The 18,127-nt window shown below is 41.6% G+C and overlaps 1 protein-coding gene across 43 annotated transcripts in view; it reads left to right on the plus strand.

Annotated features, from left to right (window-relative positions):
* LOC6734891 (protein muscleblind) overlaps nt 1–18,127 on the plus strand; it is a 164,291-nt gene that overhangs the window by 129,691 nt on the left and 16,473 nt on the right. For 22 of the 43 annotated variants that reach the window (XM_039291978.2, XM_016168294.3, XM_039291981.2 and 19 more), the window contains 4 exons: nt 9,615–9,785; nt 10,653–10,829; nt 12,701–12,934; nt 17,766–18,017. In XM_039291978.2, the coding sequence (XP_039147912.1) occupies nt 9,615–9,785; nt 10,653–10,829; nt 12,701–12,934; nt 17,766–18,017 (834 nt within the window). The remainder of the gene's footprint in view (nt 1–9,614; nt 9,786–10,652; nt 10,830–12,700; nt 12,935–17,765; nt 18,018–18,127) is intronic. The other 21 variants (XM_039291985.2, XM_016168314.3, XM_016168310.3 and 18 more) reach the window with 3 other exon arrangements.

Consider the following 18,127-nt stretch of genomic DNA (forward strand, 5'->3'; position numbering starts at 1 on the left):
GTCCTGATGCCTTCAGTTTGATTGTCATCGTTTGTGGAAATTTGATAAGCGCTTTTTCTACTCGTGTGTGTACTGTCTCCCTTCCTCTTTCATCTCTATCTCCATCTCCGTCTCGTAGACACGTTTGTCCTCTGTGTGTGTGTGTTTGTTTGCCAGCGAAACTTTGCTTGTTCGTGTCAGGACTTGGATCTTTTTAATAATGCGGGTTATGTGATGGATTTATTAAAAGCGTGTCCTCATGTCTCCGTTCACCATTCCCCGCCTGTGTTTGCCATAAACTTTCTCCTTGTCCATGGCTGGAAGCATCCCTTTTCAATTAGTTTGCCGCATTGAAATGTTTTGCCATGCCGGTATTGAATGTCAAGTGATCCATTGTACGGAAGTTTAAAGAGCAGAGCTTCAAAAAAACAGCTCTTGCCTCATAAGTATGCCATAATAATTGCAAACGATGCCAGCGAACACACGCCCACAGGCTCGCCTCCTTAAGGACAAAACACATATGGGCAATAAACATTTTTTATTTCCCAACAACAAGCAAATTTTGACCGCAAGCCTGCATGATGCCCACAACCCGTTTTTATTTCTCATTTACGACCATGCAAATTTTTTTTTTTTTTTTTTTATTAATATTTATTAAGTGAAGAATCCGTACATCATAATATTGTATCTTAACATCACAGTGTGGAGAAGTATTCTTATCAATAACCAAACACTATAAAATAAAATAAGTGGAGTAGGAACATAAATGAAGAGTTTTTACTGCTGCCCAATTGTCTTGGCGAAGCCTTGCCGTTTAAGTCTTCTTAGAGGTCGAGCGGGGATGAGACGTCTTGCAAGAAGACTGCTATGGCTCAGTAATCTGTCACTATATCGACTTGTATGTCTCCCAATTTGTGACTCAACTGTGTGAATATTGAGGTCTTTATGGAGTGTAGAGTTACGTACATACCAGGGGCAGTTGGTTATTTGTCGTAATGCGCGATTTTGCATCACCTGGATACGATTATAATTCGATTTGGCTGCAATTCCCCAAATCTGGATCCCGTATAACCATATCGGTACGATACAGTGCGCATACACAGCTCTTTTGCACCTCATCGAAAGAGTGCTCCTTCTATTCATGAGCCATCTCAGCTGTTGTGATCTGTGGCCACATTTTTTTACTGTGTTTTTTAGATGCGGCCCAAAGGTGAGCCGTTTATCCAGGGTGATACCTAGATATGTTGCTTGCAGGGGCTGATTCAGGGTAACTCCTTCTAGCCGAATTGGAGGGGTGTTTGGGATAAGCGTTTTTAACGTGAAGCACGGGTTTGTTGTTTTCAGTGGGTTTATTTTTAGGTTCCACCGTTTACACCAGGCTGCCAGAGCATTAATATATTCTTGTAGTCCGTTAGCTGCCTCTCTGCTGTCCCTAGAGTTATATACAACTGCGATGTCATCTGCATAGGTTGCAATAAGAGTCCTGTTCGGTGCTGCCATGTGTTCGAAACTCGGGCAAGGGATATCAGCAGTGTACAAGGAATACAGTAGCGGTCCGAGAACACTGCCCTGAGGGACTCCAGCTCTCATTGGGTATATAGAGGAGTAGCTATTTCTCACCGTGATTTTAAATTGTCTTTCTTCTAGATATGACTTTAAAATACAGAAGTATTATTATTCTCATTTACGACCATGCAAATGTCTTCGAGCGTCGACGTCGGCGGGCTTGGCGCCAAAAAGTCGGCAACATATGTCGGGCAACATGAAACGAAATCAATTTGCCTGCGCTCCCACGACCTTGGGGCCATCCAACCCAAAAGGTCCGAAAGGGACCCGGTGCACCCACTTCTGCGGCTTGTTATTACGGCATGCGACTAAATTATTATGGGGGCTCGTTAATTTGCGGACACTGCGAACGTCCACAGAAAAGAAATCGCAAATAATCGCATTAAATGGGGCCACGCCCGCTGCGGCGAAAAGGGAAAATCGATTAAGCAGTCGGAACCCCCAACGCCCTGGACCCCCCACCCCCCTACGTTGGCCTCCTTTCACATTACATTATGATGATTATTTTTATCGCCGCGTCACGCGATATTTTCCTGATGTCGCCGCCTTCTGCTCAAATGGCTTACAACGGAGCTGAGGAAACGGAAACGCCACCGAGTGAGTGTAAGTGTATGAGTGTGAGTGCGAGTGTATGTGTGCGGGGGGCCTAGGCAAACATTTGCCATATCTATGGCAGTGTATATCCATGTCTGTGTAAGCTGTGTAAACGACGCCGCCCTGCAAATGACTGCAGTTAAAAAGTCATCAATGTCTGCCAAAAACGAAGCTCGCCATTAAATGTTGCCGCAGTTTATGCCAATCTCCGCCATTGCGTGTGTGTGAGTGTGTGTATCTATGTGAGTGCCGATTTCGCAGCAAGGATACGACGCAAGTCAAGTTGAGTTGAGTCAAGTCAAGGCTTGCCACTTCAATAATTTGCCCTTTACCCCGGCTGTGTGATGTGTGTTTGTCAAAAAGTTGAAAAATGTGAATGCTTAAAATTTATTTCTATCATAAAAAGTAGAAAACGCGAATGGGGTGGTGGGAGGTTGGTGAAAAACGAACAATGTCTGAAATACCGCAGCAGGCTTTTAGGCTTAAAAAAAAAATCATTTTTAGAGGGCTTTTTCAAAAACCCGAAACAAATGCCCAAATAAGCGAACAAAACATTTCCATTGATGGTCATTGGAACAAATATACAAAAGAATAGCAAACGAATAAATTCAATTCAAATGCAAATGTTTTCTACTTAAAACTGGCTACCCAGTGCACAATAATAATGTCCGCTTGCATTCCCTTGGGCTTAAGCAAAATCCTCCGGTTAGATACAGCTAGCGCCGATCAAGTCTTCTTTGGCCAGATTAATCGAATCGCTATAGGAAATCCCACTAACAGTGCCCGGCTATCCCTCGCAATTTGTAAAGCGTCCTGGCCATGTGGTCAAATCAGGAGGAGGAAAAGCCTTCGGCTGGCTAGCCTGCAGAAAAAAATCAATGTGCAACACACACACAAGCACGCACCGCAGCCTGTCCCAAGGGGTCCCTGTTCGGGCGCCATGGCGTGCATTATGTGGTTATATGGGTGTACAGCACATGTGTGTCAATGTGTGTGTGTGTGTCGGCATGTGTACAAATAAACACGGCAATGCAAGCCGAACGGGGGCATGGGAGCCTGGGCTGTTGCCCCCGCAGGCTGCAGTCGGTTTACGTTTAATGCCCATATATATTGTTGCCTACTTTCGGGCGCAGTGGCCAATGGCCTCCAGTTGCCCGTTTCGTGGCCCTCGGCCCACGTTCGCTTGCCACTTTTTTAAAGCCCTTTAAATGTGAGCAAACTTTTCCACGTGTGCTACCGGAATCTCCCAGCCCAGCGCTCCGTGTGGAGATGGGGGGACGTTAGTTAAACGTATGCCGGGCATACGAGTGGATGGTGTGACTGGGATGAGATGAGGGGGCATGGCGTTATATGGTTTGTGTATTGAAAATTGGATTTTCAATTGGTTTGCAAAACGGAAATTAATTCGGGGGCGCAACGGAGCCGAAGCCCCGTAACCGGCAGGCGAAAATGAAGCAATGACGTCCACACCGACGACGGCGGTGCTGATGATGATGAGGATGGCAATGATGATGGGAGCGGAATGACCACTGGCATTGGGTGCTCCCGTGTTTGTGTGCAAAAATAATGTGAAATTCTCTTGCCTTTTTCAGTGGCGCTCTCACCGTTTTATTATTATTTTTTGTTTTATTTTTTCTTTTTCGTTCTGCACTCACTCCGTTGTGCACTTTAATTAAATTAAGTGAATTTCGAGGCTGATAAGCGCGAGGCAAATGAAATGAGCGAAAGAGAGAGGGAAATGGTGGGAGGAGGGAGGGAGAGGAGCGCAGGTTAAATGAGCAAATGAAACGAAAATACGGCAGTGAGATAGGGCCACTACCGATATCAGAAATAGCCATTTGGCCAACTCAAGTAAAAAGCAAAAAAATTGGCAAAAAAACATAACACGACAGTAACAGCGCAACGTTTAGTCGAATTCCATTAACTGAGTGCACTTTTGTCCTTAAGGTAATCCACTTTGGAGTAGTACAGTTGTGTTCGCCATATTCTAGGCCACATTTTTCAATTAACACAAATCCCTCGAATGCAGTTACTCCCAGGATAATGGTTCACCGGGTCCTAAGTTGCTGGTTTAATATTAAAGCAACCGATTCAGATTGTCGCACTGGGCCAGTTTCCTGCAGAGAAGGGGTGGGGAGGAGGGCAATGCGAGAGAGGATCGTGTGGGGAATCTGTTGCAAATCCCAAAAGTATGCAACTGCAGTTGTGCGGTGTGGCCCGTCGAGCGAATGAATGAGTGAGGAAACGAACGCATGATTGAAAAAAAACATGGCCACAGAAAGTCGAGGCCCGTTCATTGTTTTCCCCCACTCACACACACACACACTCACACGCTCGCACACACGCACACAAAGAGATACAGGAGAGCAAAAAGGGATGCACTCACATTCGCATGGCTATTTGGCGCTGCATACTTTTAGGAGGAGTTCAGTGACTGCAGATACGGCCGGCTGTTGCCGTTGCCTTTTGTCTGAGGCGAATCGCTTAGCATGCGCCGCTGGTCGTCGCTGTCTACCTTCCAACCGAAAAAAAACAACAAAAAGAAAAACCCCACCCAACCAGCAAGCTGGCTATCCACCTCTGCTTTTGGCCATTGTTTTGTACCGGGCTCGAAACAAACACTTTGGCCGGCTCCTATGGCCAGCAAATATTGACCATTTGCCTTTTGCCAATTTGTTTGCATTTCAGGAAAATATTTTCATTTTCAATGCTCGCTCGCTCGACTCTGCCGGTTAGCCATATTGAAAATTAAACTGCAAACTAGTTGCAGTCGGGTGTTTGAGGCTGTGTGTGTGTGTGTGCTCATGCTCGTGTATCTGTGTGTGTGTGGCACATGGAAAATTGCCTTGATTTCCCAGGACATGCCTACGGTGAATTGTCATTTTTAATTTATTTTGTTGCCGGCATTTATACAATAAATATCTCAATGTGTCCACAGCGTTCGGCTCTCTTACCCCGTTTCCCTCTTCCTCTTTTCGTTTTGAGGCTTGGCTGTTGTTTGCAATTGCTTTTTGATTATCTCTATTTGCTGTTTGTGTTATTGAGCTACGTTTTGGCCATGGCCAAGTGAAAACAAATTGAGTTCTCCGTTAAGCGTCGAAAATAGTTTTCAACTATCTACTAGCTCCCGCTATTGGCCAACTCTTCCTCTCATGTGTGTGAGCTGAAGTGCATGCCTGTGTGTGTGTGTGGAATGCAAAGTGCTAAAGCTTGTAGTGCCGTTAGTTTGCATTAAATTTTTTGGCAAGCGGCTCTCTCTTTCTCTCCCTCTCAGCATTTTGCCGTTCAAAAATGGCCAAAAGCGAAGAGTGTCAGGAATTATGCTTGCCAGCGTTGTTGTTTTCCCGTTCCCTGCATTTTTATTCGGCAACATTTTCCGCTTATGTTTTATGTAAAGCCTTAAATGGAGTTTGCACTGCACGATGTGGGAAGAAAATAAGGCTGAAAAGTTCCCAGGACATGCAATTTGTGTGTTCCAAAGTGGCTTATCATAAGTCCCACTCACTTGCCGGAAAATTGCAGGCAGTAACGCCCTCCAGAGTTTATGACAATGAAGAAAAAGCAATTTTTGGAATGAATCTTCGGTTTATTTTTTGGTAACTGCCTGAAGCTGCTTAGAATGCTTACAAGATTATGCATGAAATGCAGATATTTGGTGGACTTACTGGGATAAGAAATTTTTTCTAAAATTTCCAAACCTTATTTAAACCTTAAAGCCATTGCCATTCATTTTCCCCCATATCAAACAAAGCCCCGCGAACATTTTTCATTCGTATTATATACCAACTCTTTGTCTATTTTCGCAAGGGCTCTAGACGCGATCGCATTTTTTCTTCTTTTAATGCATAGCAAAGTCGAACCACTAAACAGTTTTAAATTTGCATAAAAATCCGTTTTATTAACATTCAAAGGCGATTCCTATCGCCGCTAAATTGAAGAAAAGTAGCTAGAGTTGTTCGGCAAAAAAAAAAAGGGGGAAAAATGGGCGAACGGAGTTCCGAGCAAACAGAGACCCTGAGGGAAAATGCCATGTAAATGCTCTCAGGGCAAAAGCTGTAGCTGTAGCCGGAGAAAAAAAAAAAGTGTAAGAAAAATTCCTTTGCACTCAACAAAGAAGAAATAAATAACTTTCGAGTCAGATTAGCCAACTTGTCACGAAATGCAAAATGACATTTAATACCCAACGACTTGGACGAGGACGAGGACATGGACTTGAGTGCTCCCAGCTCCAAGCATCCAGCTCCTAGTCGCTGATGGCCAACAGCTGCGTACCCAAAAGGGGGTTTAAGTTGGGGCAAGGATGACGATGGAGCTGGGATCCCAAGACGCATGTCGACCAAATGGCAATGCGATACGCGACGATATACATGACTGGACCTGACTTGCACTTGGCATGAAAACATGAGAAATTCCTTAGCCAATGGCCACCATACCGCTTGCTGTTGCTTTTCCACAATGGCATGCCAGAACGCTAGACGACAGCGACATTGTTTCGAATGGCCTGGCAAAAGAAGAAAAATGGCTCTGAAATGCCATCACTGCCATCATGCCACCCGAAAATGGATAAAAAAAATAGAAAAAAAAAAAACGCAGAAGAGGAAAAATAGAAAAGGGGAGCAGGATAGCGAAAAAGTAATCATTGCAATTTAAAGCGGATAATCTGCATCAGACCAAAGCTGTGAAACAAGAAGCGTTGCGAAAAAAGGCGGCGAGTGCTCTAAAAAGGGTTCCACTTTCAGTTGCACAACGCGAACGCCAAACGTTGGCAATGCAAATATGCTGCGGCGCCCCCGCATTTTCCCCCCACGTTTCCCATTTTCCGCCACTGCCCCTCCTGCGTGCGTGAGTGGACACCATTTGCAATTTTCGCACTCGCTTTTTCGCTCTCACTCTCTCGCTTTCGTTTCTTCTATTTTTTTTCGCACGCCCAAGGAGCGAGGCAGTCATGCAGATTACAATCGAAATGACATGAAAATGTTTAGTGTGGCGTGTGGAAAGGAAAAAAAATGAAATCGCGGTGGCAATGTCAAGCGGCAGCAGCAAGAAAGTGTTGCATATCTACGGGCGGCAGCCACAAGAAAGAAATTGCCCCGGGAAATGGGAAAGTGGATGTGGAGGTGAGGCTGGGAGGTGGGAGGTGGAGGTGGAAAGTGGCAAGCGCTTGGCACTCAAAGATAATGTCTGTCCTGCACCCGAAGGAGCATCTCTCCTGGACTGTAAGAATAATGTCTTATTTGATTGTGGCCAGCAAATGCAATTTAAATTTGCTTCCACAGCCCTTGAAAGAGCTGAACGACTGAATGGCTGAATGGGAAAAACGAATGCCAAATCGATTTATAGATTCATCAATAACGTAACCCTCCGCTTATGCACACTGATAATTCAGTTAGCAATTATGTAGGTAACATGACTAGATGGCCATCAGGACGCAATTAACCCAGTTAGAAGGGCAACAAGTGAGCGATTTGAAAAAATTGCATTTTATCGCATTAGAGCTACAAAGTTAGAGGTATATCGATACAGAGTGTGCAAGTGCAGCTATTGAAAACGTTGGCTGTTGTTGAATAAACTCAATCCAAGCATTAAATTACTGCCAATGGCGCCAATAAGCACAAACAAATATGCCAAAGTGTATTCCTGTTTGTGTGTGCTGAAAGTCCTGGCAGCTGCTGATTGAAAGTTTCGCACAGAAGGATGGATAAAAATATTTGCTTGTCGTCAATAAATATTTTGTGCTGTATTTATTGATCAAAATTGCAAGGCAACAATGCAAAGCATTTTGTTGGCTCACCAAATATTTATCCATCGAACGTTGGGGCTATGCAAAGTATTTGACAATTAATTAGCCTAAATTATGGCTTTGCAACGAGTGCCAACAACTGATACATAGTTTAAAGTTTATTAAAAACTTTCCCCGCCCAGTTCGCCTCGCATTTGTCAATATGCTAGCAAATAATTTGGAGAATCATAACAAAGCAAATAAAAATAAACACAAATGTTGTTTCGGCAACAATTATTTGTGAGTTAGCGCCAGTTGTTGGGCGCCATAAATCTTGTACAGCTTTCGGGGCGTCATAAATTGCAAATGCCATCAGCAGCAGCGGCAGGGAAAAAAAAGGGGAAGAACACGAAAGGAAACCGAAAAACGAGTTGGCATGTCCCTGCTACAATTGCCTGTTGCCCCGTCCCTGTCTTTTCGTCCTGATCCTGCTATTTGCTGTCCTCGTCTGGCCAGGGCAAACAATCAATTTATGCACACACAATTTTCGCCTTTTACATATAAATTTCGCAATTTTTTGTTTCCCTTTTTTCACTCATTTTGCTGGTCGCCTTGCTTGCTGGTATGCAAATATTTGTTAACTTCATTTGCTCTGAATTAAATATAATTTACATGCATATTTGTTTGCCCGGTTTGGCCTGCCCTTGTTACGGCTGAAAATCCCTCTTCCACATGCCATGTTGCATGCATCATGGGTGCCCATTCTTTTCGATGCCTTGGTCATTATAATTATTGTTGACATTTCGGCTTAAAATGGAGAGTGAGCCGCGTTAATCCGGCGCCACAATTACACGTGCTAATGAAGTGAAATTTTACTTTTTCGCAATTAAAAACGAATTTCGATCGCGCGTATAGCCCGAAAATATGTTTGGAAAACTGCGATGCCATGTTTCATGAACATTTCGGTCTCCTGATTTTCCCCGAAGCAGAATTGCAACGGCTTTTGCATGCAGTTAATTGGTTTGGCTTTCTTTTTGGGGCTGGGCAAAATGTGTTGACAGCACGAACATAAAGTTATTCAGGACTCTGAGTCATGCCAAGGATAACGCAAATTACATAGCAGGAAGTTTACAGCAGGCAGTGTAATTTCCTTCAAATGGCTCGCTATTATAACAACTACCATGGGATATGGCGATTGCATTACACAAGTTCGCGATATTGTTAATAACACATTACGTCAGTTCTTTTCACTTGGCTACCTTAAGATCTATCCATCTAATACATATAAATAATACTTTTAATTAGATTTAAGGCCTTTATCTGTATTTAAGCAGTTAAATAAGCAAGCAGAGCAATCAAATCGAATAAAGCTCTGCTCACCCTTGCAAAGCGAACCAGAAAGGACCTGGGCATTAAGGTTAAGCACAACAATTTGCGTTAATCAACACAGGACCCGCAACCAGGAGTAAATGGCATTAACATAAATTAGTTTCTAGTAATTTATTTAGTGCGACAAAAGCACTTCCTGGCCAACACGCTTACTAAATTGCCACTGCCAGCAATCGAAACTGAATTATGGCCAACTGCCGATGTGGATGGCCCAAAGATTTAACCCCCAACTGGCTGTCAGTCGGGGGAAATTTATGAAGCTCTCTCTTTGTACATATATATATATATATGTATTTATATGTGTACATAAAATGCTGACTAGGTAGTGGAAAAATTTGCTAAACATTTCACTTGAATTTTCTTGCAGGGCCGCTGTAATCGTGATAAACCGCCGTGCAAATACTTTCATCCACCACAGCATCTGAAGGATCAGTTATTGATAAATGGACGCAATCATTTGGCCCTCAAGAATGCACTGATGCAACAGATGGGCATCGCGCCCGGCCAACCGGTCATATCGGGCCAAGTGCCAGCCGTGGTAAGTGCCGCTCTAATACTTTAATTGAATTTTCCCCATTCCATTCGCTTTCCAACTGGCCTTCAGTTCGAAAATATGAATATTTATAAGCGAACTCCTCCACCACCACCACGACCATGAATATCCAAAATACCAAACAGAGCAAAAAAAAAAAAAAAGAATCGAGAAATTCAAAGTGCGCGAAAATGAGTCAAAGAGTGAGAAAGAGGAATGTTTTATTCATGCAGAGGGGGAGTTTTCCCGCTTTATAACAAATCGAAAATTAATTCTCAAATAATTTGCGACATGGTTTTTGTGGATTTGCAGCTAAACGACAGTCATCATTAGGGCGAGTGTTTTTATATATATTTTTTTTACTTTTTACTGGGTTCCCTGCCCATATTGATTGTTGAAAAATGCATGAATTTTCATTAGAGCCAGTGTTGTTGGGGGCACAAAAAGGTTTACGAGTGCGTGCCAGGCATAATTTGTGCCCAGCGAGAAGGGGTCAGTTAATGGGCAGTGTGAAGCCTTCAATGGGGTGTCGAACCATTACGTTTGGATGGGGATAGGCCATAAATAAAACAGATTTAAACGAGGACTTCATTTGAGCAGACAGGAATTTCTAATAGATGTTTTACGAGGAACTGCTAAGCCTTAAAACAGTTGGATCTTAATATATTCATCACGTTTTACTGTTTGAAGATTCTTATATGATGACCAACTCTTTAACTTGATAAAAAGCGAATGTGCTATTAAGCAGCCCAATTAGACTCGACATAAACATTTGGTTCAAATCCTCAGAGCTTCGATTAAGTCCTGATGGACGCAACCGTTTGATTTTGATGAATGTTTATAATGGCCTAATGACCGACTATCCTTTTGCAGGCAACAAACCCCTATCTGACCGGCATTCCGGCCAACTCGTACAGTCCGTACTACACAACGGGACACCTGGTGCCCGCCTTGCTGGGTCCGGATCCCGTGACCTCCCAACTGGGACCCGTGGTGCCCCAAACAGTGCAGGTGGCACAGCAGAAAATACCACGTTCCGACAGATTAGAGGTGAGTTTCGGTCTGTTGCCGCCGACTATATATATATCTCGATATATGTTTATGTATCCAATGAAGTCAATTTAACGCGAATTTATTTACGCTTACTTTGTGTTTATTGATTTAACGAAAGTTTTTTACGTTCCAATGTTTCCTTTCGTGGCATGTCTTTATGTATTTATATTTCTAATTAGTATTAATAATAAACTATGTATACGATTATTGCGAACTAAAAACGAAAACATTGTACAGAGTTTTGAGTTCTTTTGAGTTTGCCAAAAGATCAAGCTGAAATTGCGACCAAAATCCACTGTATAATTCGCCAATAACCAGAAATTGATTCGACGTTTTGACACACATTCGTATTTGTCTAACACCGCCAAATTGAAACCAAATATAAAGACACCCAATCTTGATGTTCTCTTCTTTTCATTTCCTTACAACTTTATTATCTATATAATATAAAAGAATTAGTACGGATCGATTCATGAGTCGATCGCACAATATTGCAGTTTGGCCTAGCAGCTGCTTTTCAGAAGCTTTTTAGGAAGCTTACGAGCCCTGTAAATAGACCAAGAAACTAAATTGCAGAATTCTTTGCACATCAATTTCTAATTTCACATTTATTTTCCCGTTTTTCTATAGTTGTTTTCATTTTCCGGATAAAGCGGAATGGGAGGCTCGTTTTTCATTCCATACTCCAGACCCCCATATAGAGTTTTAGAAAATCCCCCTGGGCCTTGAATAAAATTCATCGTAGATGTGGAGTTCAAGAGTAGCAGCGTTTTTCGTACTCCCTTGAGGATCTTTTTAGTAGCATAGAGTTGGTAGACGTTTAGCCATTGATTTCAAGACTTTTCTTCACATTTTCAAGCTATTTATTTACTTTGAATCAGCAGACACCGAAATACTCTCTACAAACAGTCCACCCCGAGCTCCTCGTAACGTCTTCGTGTATTTGTTTACTCCTGATTTTGAATAATCCTTGCATTCTCGTTGTTCCTTTTTGTTATGTTTGTGCTACGTGTTCCTCTTGTGTTTTCTCGTACTCAAAAGTGCACCAACTTAAAAAATGCAAATTGAAAACTAATCGGCATGAAGCAAAAATAAAAACCACACCCAAAAATAAACCAATGCAATACCAATTCCAAGGGGCAAGTACAATAGCAAGAAAAAAAGCATAATCAAAAAATATCCTAACACAAATAAAACCAAAATTTGAAATGCATCTGTATCGGCTCTAACCACTAATCAAAAAAAATAAAACTTGCCTACCATTTGACTTGGAACGAATCGAAAATATATATATATTTTTGCGCAAATAGTTAACTTTTCTTTTGATGAAAACTAAAACGTAAACTAAAAGTTTAAAACGAAACAAAAGAAATGAACTTGTTACTGAATATCCTTCCATTATTTCCAAAAACCACACTCCACACAAACACACACACACATACACCTCTCCGCCTATAAAACACACACACACACTCCAAACCGAAAAACACCACTGAACCACTTTGAACCACAACTGCTGCCACTTTTGCTATCCGCTGCCAACGCCCGCCAACCAATCAACCAATCAACTGATACTGATACCAAAACCGATACCGATGTGCGCTGCAACCACGAATATCGATCCAATGAATCGAAAAATATATATATACCACCTGATAATAATATATATAACCGATATGTAATGCCCATCCCAAAAAAATATCACAAAAATACTGTTGAAAAACTCAACGATGATCATCGAAATGTGGGCGTCGTGTTGTGTGTGTGTTTGCGATCGATGGCGATAATTGCGATGAATCCGATTGCCAATGCGATAACGATAACCATAACGATAACGATTATGAACCCGAATCCGATCGCAAATCCAGGTGTGCCGCGAATTCCTGCGCGGCGCCTGCAAACGGGCGGAATCCGAGTGCCGGTTCGCCCATCCGCAGGAGAGCGTCGCCAGGCACGACGACGGCTCGATAACGGTTTGCATGGACGCCGTGAAGGGCAGGTGCGCACGCGACCCCTGCCGCTACTTCCATCCCCCCCTGCACCTACAGGCACAATTAAAAGCGGCCCAAACACGCGCCACCGCTGTCGCTGCTGCAGCTGCGGTATGGCTATATACTATATATTTTTCTATACTTTTCGAACCTTCTCTTTGCGTTTGCGTTCGATCAACCTTAGCCCAGTACTTTTGATTTCCTTAATTTCCGTTTGTGTTCTTTGTGCTGCCTAAATATCTTATGATTTTCCTTATTTTTCGTTTATCTGCGAAAGTGATTTTTAGTTTTGAACATGTTTGCAATGGCGATGATTTCACAAATTGGTATCTAAGCTATAACCACTGATACAACGTAATTCAAATCAATATATACCAAAATTTTAAAAACCAGTTTGTGAAAAAGCCACCCAACTAGCGTTTTCTGTTTTTGTTTTCCAAATAACCTCAACAGAGAAATACAACACAGAATTTTACTCCTGCACTAACACGCCACACGAATATATAAATATATATTTCTATCTATATATATCCTGTATATATCTAGCGATAGATGACCTTAGGCCATCCTGCTTAGTTCAAAATAGTTGATTGAATTTGCTTTAATTTCATGCCAAATTCACAGTTCGTTCGATTTCATTCGAAAATCTCTCCCATATGGATTTAAAGCAAATTTAATTAGAAGTTAATGCCGCATGCAAACAATTTAATTAACTTTATGCAAACACACACGCCCTCACATATAAAATCTCTTTACAAATAACTGTTATTCCCCCCGAAAAGCTGCAAAAAATGTGTGTAATCGTACAAATTTGTAAAACACAAATTATGCTATTTATTTATGCTGCATATTCAATATCACTGCCAATGGCTATGCAATAAACGCTTTAGCGAATTTCAAACTCGTCCCCCGCGAATATAGAAAAATTCAAATCAATGAACCAAATAATTCTGCCTAAAATCAATGTGGACTCAAAAAGTTTTCAAAAAACCTTTACAGATTCTGTGTTACTTATTAGTGATCATTTTAGAATATATATCTAGAAATAAAAATATTTTTTCCAATTTAGAATCAGCTAGATATTTCTATTAAATGATTGTTTATTAGTATAGTACTACTCATTCGATATAAAATTTGATTCGCGCATAAAAATTTTTAAATAAAGCCAGTGTAGAGACATTAAATATAATTTTATGGCTAATTGAAAACTCATTTGGCTGAACTTAATTATGTTTGTCCAAGGCAAATGAAATGTTCAACAATCATTTGGTGAGACACCATTCAAACAGGGTGTTCGGCGTCATTTAGATGTTAATTTTGTTTGTAGATCAATATATAATTATTTTTTTTAAGTAGGCGCCCCAGACAGAAACAAACAAACAGCGTGGGTAGATGGAAGAGCATAATCCCGCCAACAGAAGGAAAAAAGGGGGGATGTGGGGCCAAAAATATCCGGCAACACGGGAAATATGTTGAAGCTCACATAAAACACGCCATAAATGTTGATTTTCGTTGGGCCAAAATTAACATTTATTACAACGCGTTAAAACTTTGAGCACGCAGGAGCAGGTCGAGCAGGGAAAATGCGGAGGAAAAGCGGGAAAGCGGAAAAGCGAGGCAGCCGGGCCAACACGGCACTCACACATACATGCACAAATGGGCACGTACGTGGTACGTATCCGTGTTTCCCGGCTGCGTGTCCTATGCGCCGTACTTAATTCGCGACTTAATTGCTTTCTGCTGGAAATTTATTTGACGCAACAAACAACAACGATGTCCTTGTTGGCCAGGCTGGAAGCGGGAGTGGAAGAGAGAGAGAGAGACTGAGTGAGAGTGAGAGAGGGGTGGTGAAAATGACACACATAATTGCAGCATAATATCGCATAAAGTGAAAAATTGTTGCAGCATTTTAGGCGTAATTCAATCGAGGCTCTCCTCGTCGAGCGGAAGGGCAGGACAAACGTGATTATTGTATGAAAATGTCCTTTGATACTTTCCCGAAAGCACACAACATCCAGGCACATATGTTGACATACCCTCCCCTCCCCGCCATGCTGCCACTTTCTGAGCCGATAATTGTATTTATGGGTGCTCGTTTAATGTGATTACAGGCCTGGTAAAAATGGGAATTAAACGCTTACCTTATTGCACCTGTCTGCGATGGTTGTTGTTTTTTTATATCGGGCATTATTTTGATCTCCCGCAAAATCGAATTTTAAAGTAGAAGAATATCATACAAATGGAAGGGATTATCAAGGGCGGCAAAATTATTTCATGAGCTAACTAATTATTGTCAAATATACAAGACCGATGAAATGCTGCTGTTTCATTTCAGAGCCATTTCCAATTCTTTCAATACATCTCATTGTTAAATACCTATACGTAGACTGTTTCAAGTTAATAAATCTCTTAGCTTTATAATAATATTCTCTGTATAAAACACAATATAGTCCAGCATGCAAAGTGAAAGGATTTCATCGAACTATAATCTTTATACTTTGGTCGTAGTCCGACTTTGAAGTATTCCAATATCTCCCTAAATGTACCCTTTAAAACCCACATACTGTTAGCTTATTTTATCCCTGCCCCTTATCAAGTTACATGCGTATTTACTGTTTTATATACTTACATATATATCCAAATCTAGCCAACAGACGCTACAAAACCACAACACCACAAAAACACAAAAATTTACCTCTGCATATATGATTTTCCTATATTATTTCCCTGTGTTATTGTTGCTGTCGTTGATAAGCGTTTAAGTTTTGTTTATTATGATTGCTGTTTGGCATTCTGGGTCACCGAAACGTCCCCCATATGTCAGCAACCAAAGAGGGTAAAAAAAAGCCCCATATCGATGGGGAATCTCCCCTCGACGTCGATGGCGAATATGCCACCTGCCGCAACGAACGACCACACAGAACTATAATCCTGGCATGTAAGCGTGACAAGAGCATCTCGGCCAAGAAAAAAGGCCGGAGGAAAAGTGAAATTGAAGGGGAATCGGTTCACGGCAGGACACCAGGACGGAGAACCATCTCTTTTTTCTCACCGAACTGGCCAAAAATGTAAATGTCAACCTGTACGGGACACGGATACGTGTACGTATACGGACAGGGACACGGACAAGGATACGGACACGGACACGGACATGGACAACATGGATTAGTCCGGGCCGGATAACGTTTGAACCGGAAAATTAACTAAAAGCAGAGATTTCCATGCCAATGAATTGTCCAGCGGAGTCTGCTGGGCCAACCCGCTGGTTTTTTATGGACTCGACCCCGATACGATACACACATCCAGCATGGGATATATGTAGATATGGTGAACACCCCACGATGTTGTCGCGCCCAAGCGAATTAATCCATTTGTAGCATTCATGCCCAGTGACACTAGCCCAGAGAAAAAATCGTTTCGAAAAAACGAAGGAGTCGGTTCAACTGGACGTCTCTTTTGCACCTCAGACTATCTGTCTCTTTCGCTTCCTCTCCATTTAAATGCAAATTTGTGCACTCTTTCATGCGGCCGTGGCCAAATGTATGCTAAGTTTTTTGCCAGTGTCCTGCTGCCGTATTTGGTTTATTTTTATTTTGTGGTTCTTGGTTATTAGGCACACATGAGTCCACTTTCGTGGCAAAAGGGGCGAAAATCGGGCAAGAGCTGAATCCAATTGCGGTGTTAAACGCATTAGCATTGGGCTGTGCCGGAAAATTTATGGGAACGGAAATTGGGGTCGCAACTTTGCCGGGGATTTAAAAGTGAACACTGGGGTATATGATATGGCTTAAAAACCAAAACTGGGTTACGCTGAAAGAACTATAGTTCCAATACACAAACCCAATGCCACTAAACCAAAAACCGAGTTCTGTGTTTACATTATCCTTGAGTTGCCTTAGCTATGAATGAGCAGCAGCAACGGGACATCGGTAGGTATACTTGATATATAACATGTGTCCTGAAATAAATACATAAACCCACAAATGCGAATGTGTCTTGTCAAAATGGCCGAATCACTTGCAGATACATACGTGTGATTTTGTTGGCAAACCCTTCAATATGCCATTCCTTAAGATAAGTTAATTTAAGTTATGTAAGTTAATGTATTTAAGAACACAGGTCTTTTACACTTTGCTGGCTTTCGCAAGCTTTTTTGAAACGATTTTCTAACCAAACAAGGCTTTTCACTCACACAAAACTAACATGTTTTACGCTTCTTTCTGAATAAACCAATGAATATTAATCGAAATTATTAACATTTAGTTGGTATGAGTAACACCGTTTTAAGGCTCTTTCAATATCAAATGGAAATCGTGTTTATTTGGATTACCGTTGATTTCTACTTGATTTATTCATATTTACTCTCTATACAAATATAATAATCATTATATATGTACGATTTGATTTTTTTCTATTTATTTACTTATCGATATCAAAACACTTCCGTACTCTTCTACTATTATGTATTTTTCATCTGTTCGCCTGTGCCAACACAAAAACAAACTCAACCACACCCACACACACACACTGTAACTGCTTCTACGATGGATGGTACGAATACAATCACAAAAACACTCACACACTTGTGCACCTGAAAACCTGAATATGAAAACGAACGAAAAATCTAAAAATGAACAAACAAACAAAATTTAATATTCCCCCTGCAATTTGTGCTGAAAAAAATAATCCGAATTTGGACTCAATATTTAATTATTCATGGAAATCGCACAAAAAATGAACAAAAAAATCAATTGAAAATGACAACACCGCTGCCGCTTAAATAATTCAAATCGGAATCCCTCAACTATTTAATGGACACGCCATTTAAATGCTTGTATATTTTAATAATTTTGCACATTTCCCACTTCAAAAAAAAAAACGATTCAAATTTTCAAAAATATTTGACACACGTACGCACACACCAACACACACACTCACACAGACCTCACCTCTTGCGGCACACCATCACCAGCAACAACAACAATTGCAACACCAGCTGAACAACATCAACAACAACAACAACCACAGCACCGCTGGCGCAGCAGCCACCTCGACAACAGCAACAACAACCACAAACAACGCCGCTGCCGCCGCCGCCGCTGCTGCCGCCGCCGCTGCCGCCGCTGTCATGGGCCATCACACACTGGAAGTGGGCAAGAAGCGGGCGGCGGACACGACCGACATGTTTCCACTGGTATTTTTCTGTTCTTATCCTTCACCTTGTGTTTTTGCGTTTTTGAATTGTTCCAAATTTGGATTCTTGCGTTTATGGTTTTCTTAATTCAATTTACGACATTAGTTTGT

The sequence above is a fragment of the Drosophila simulans genome, chromosome 2R (assembly GCF_016746395.2).
Source record: "Drosophila simulans strain w501 chromosome 2R, Prin_Dsim_3.1, whole genome shotgun sequence".
Taxonomy (NCBI): domain Eukaryota; kingdom Metazoa; phylum Arthropoda; class Insecta; order Diptera; family Drosophilidae; genus Drosophila; species Drosophila simulans.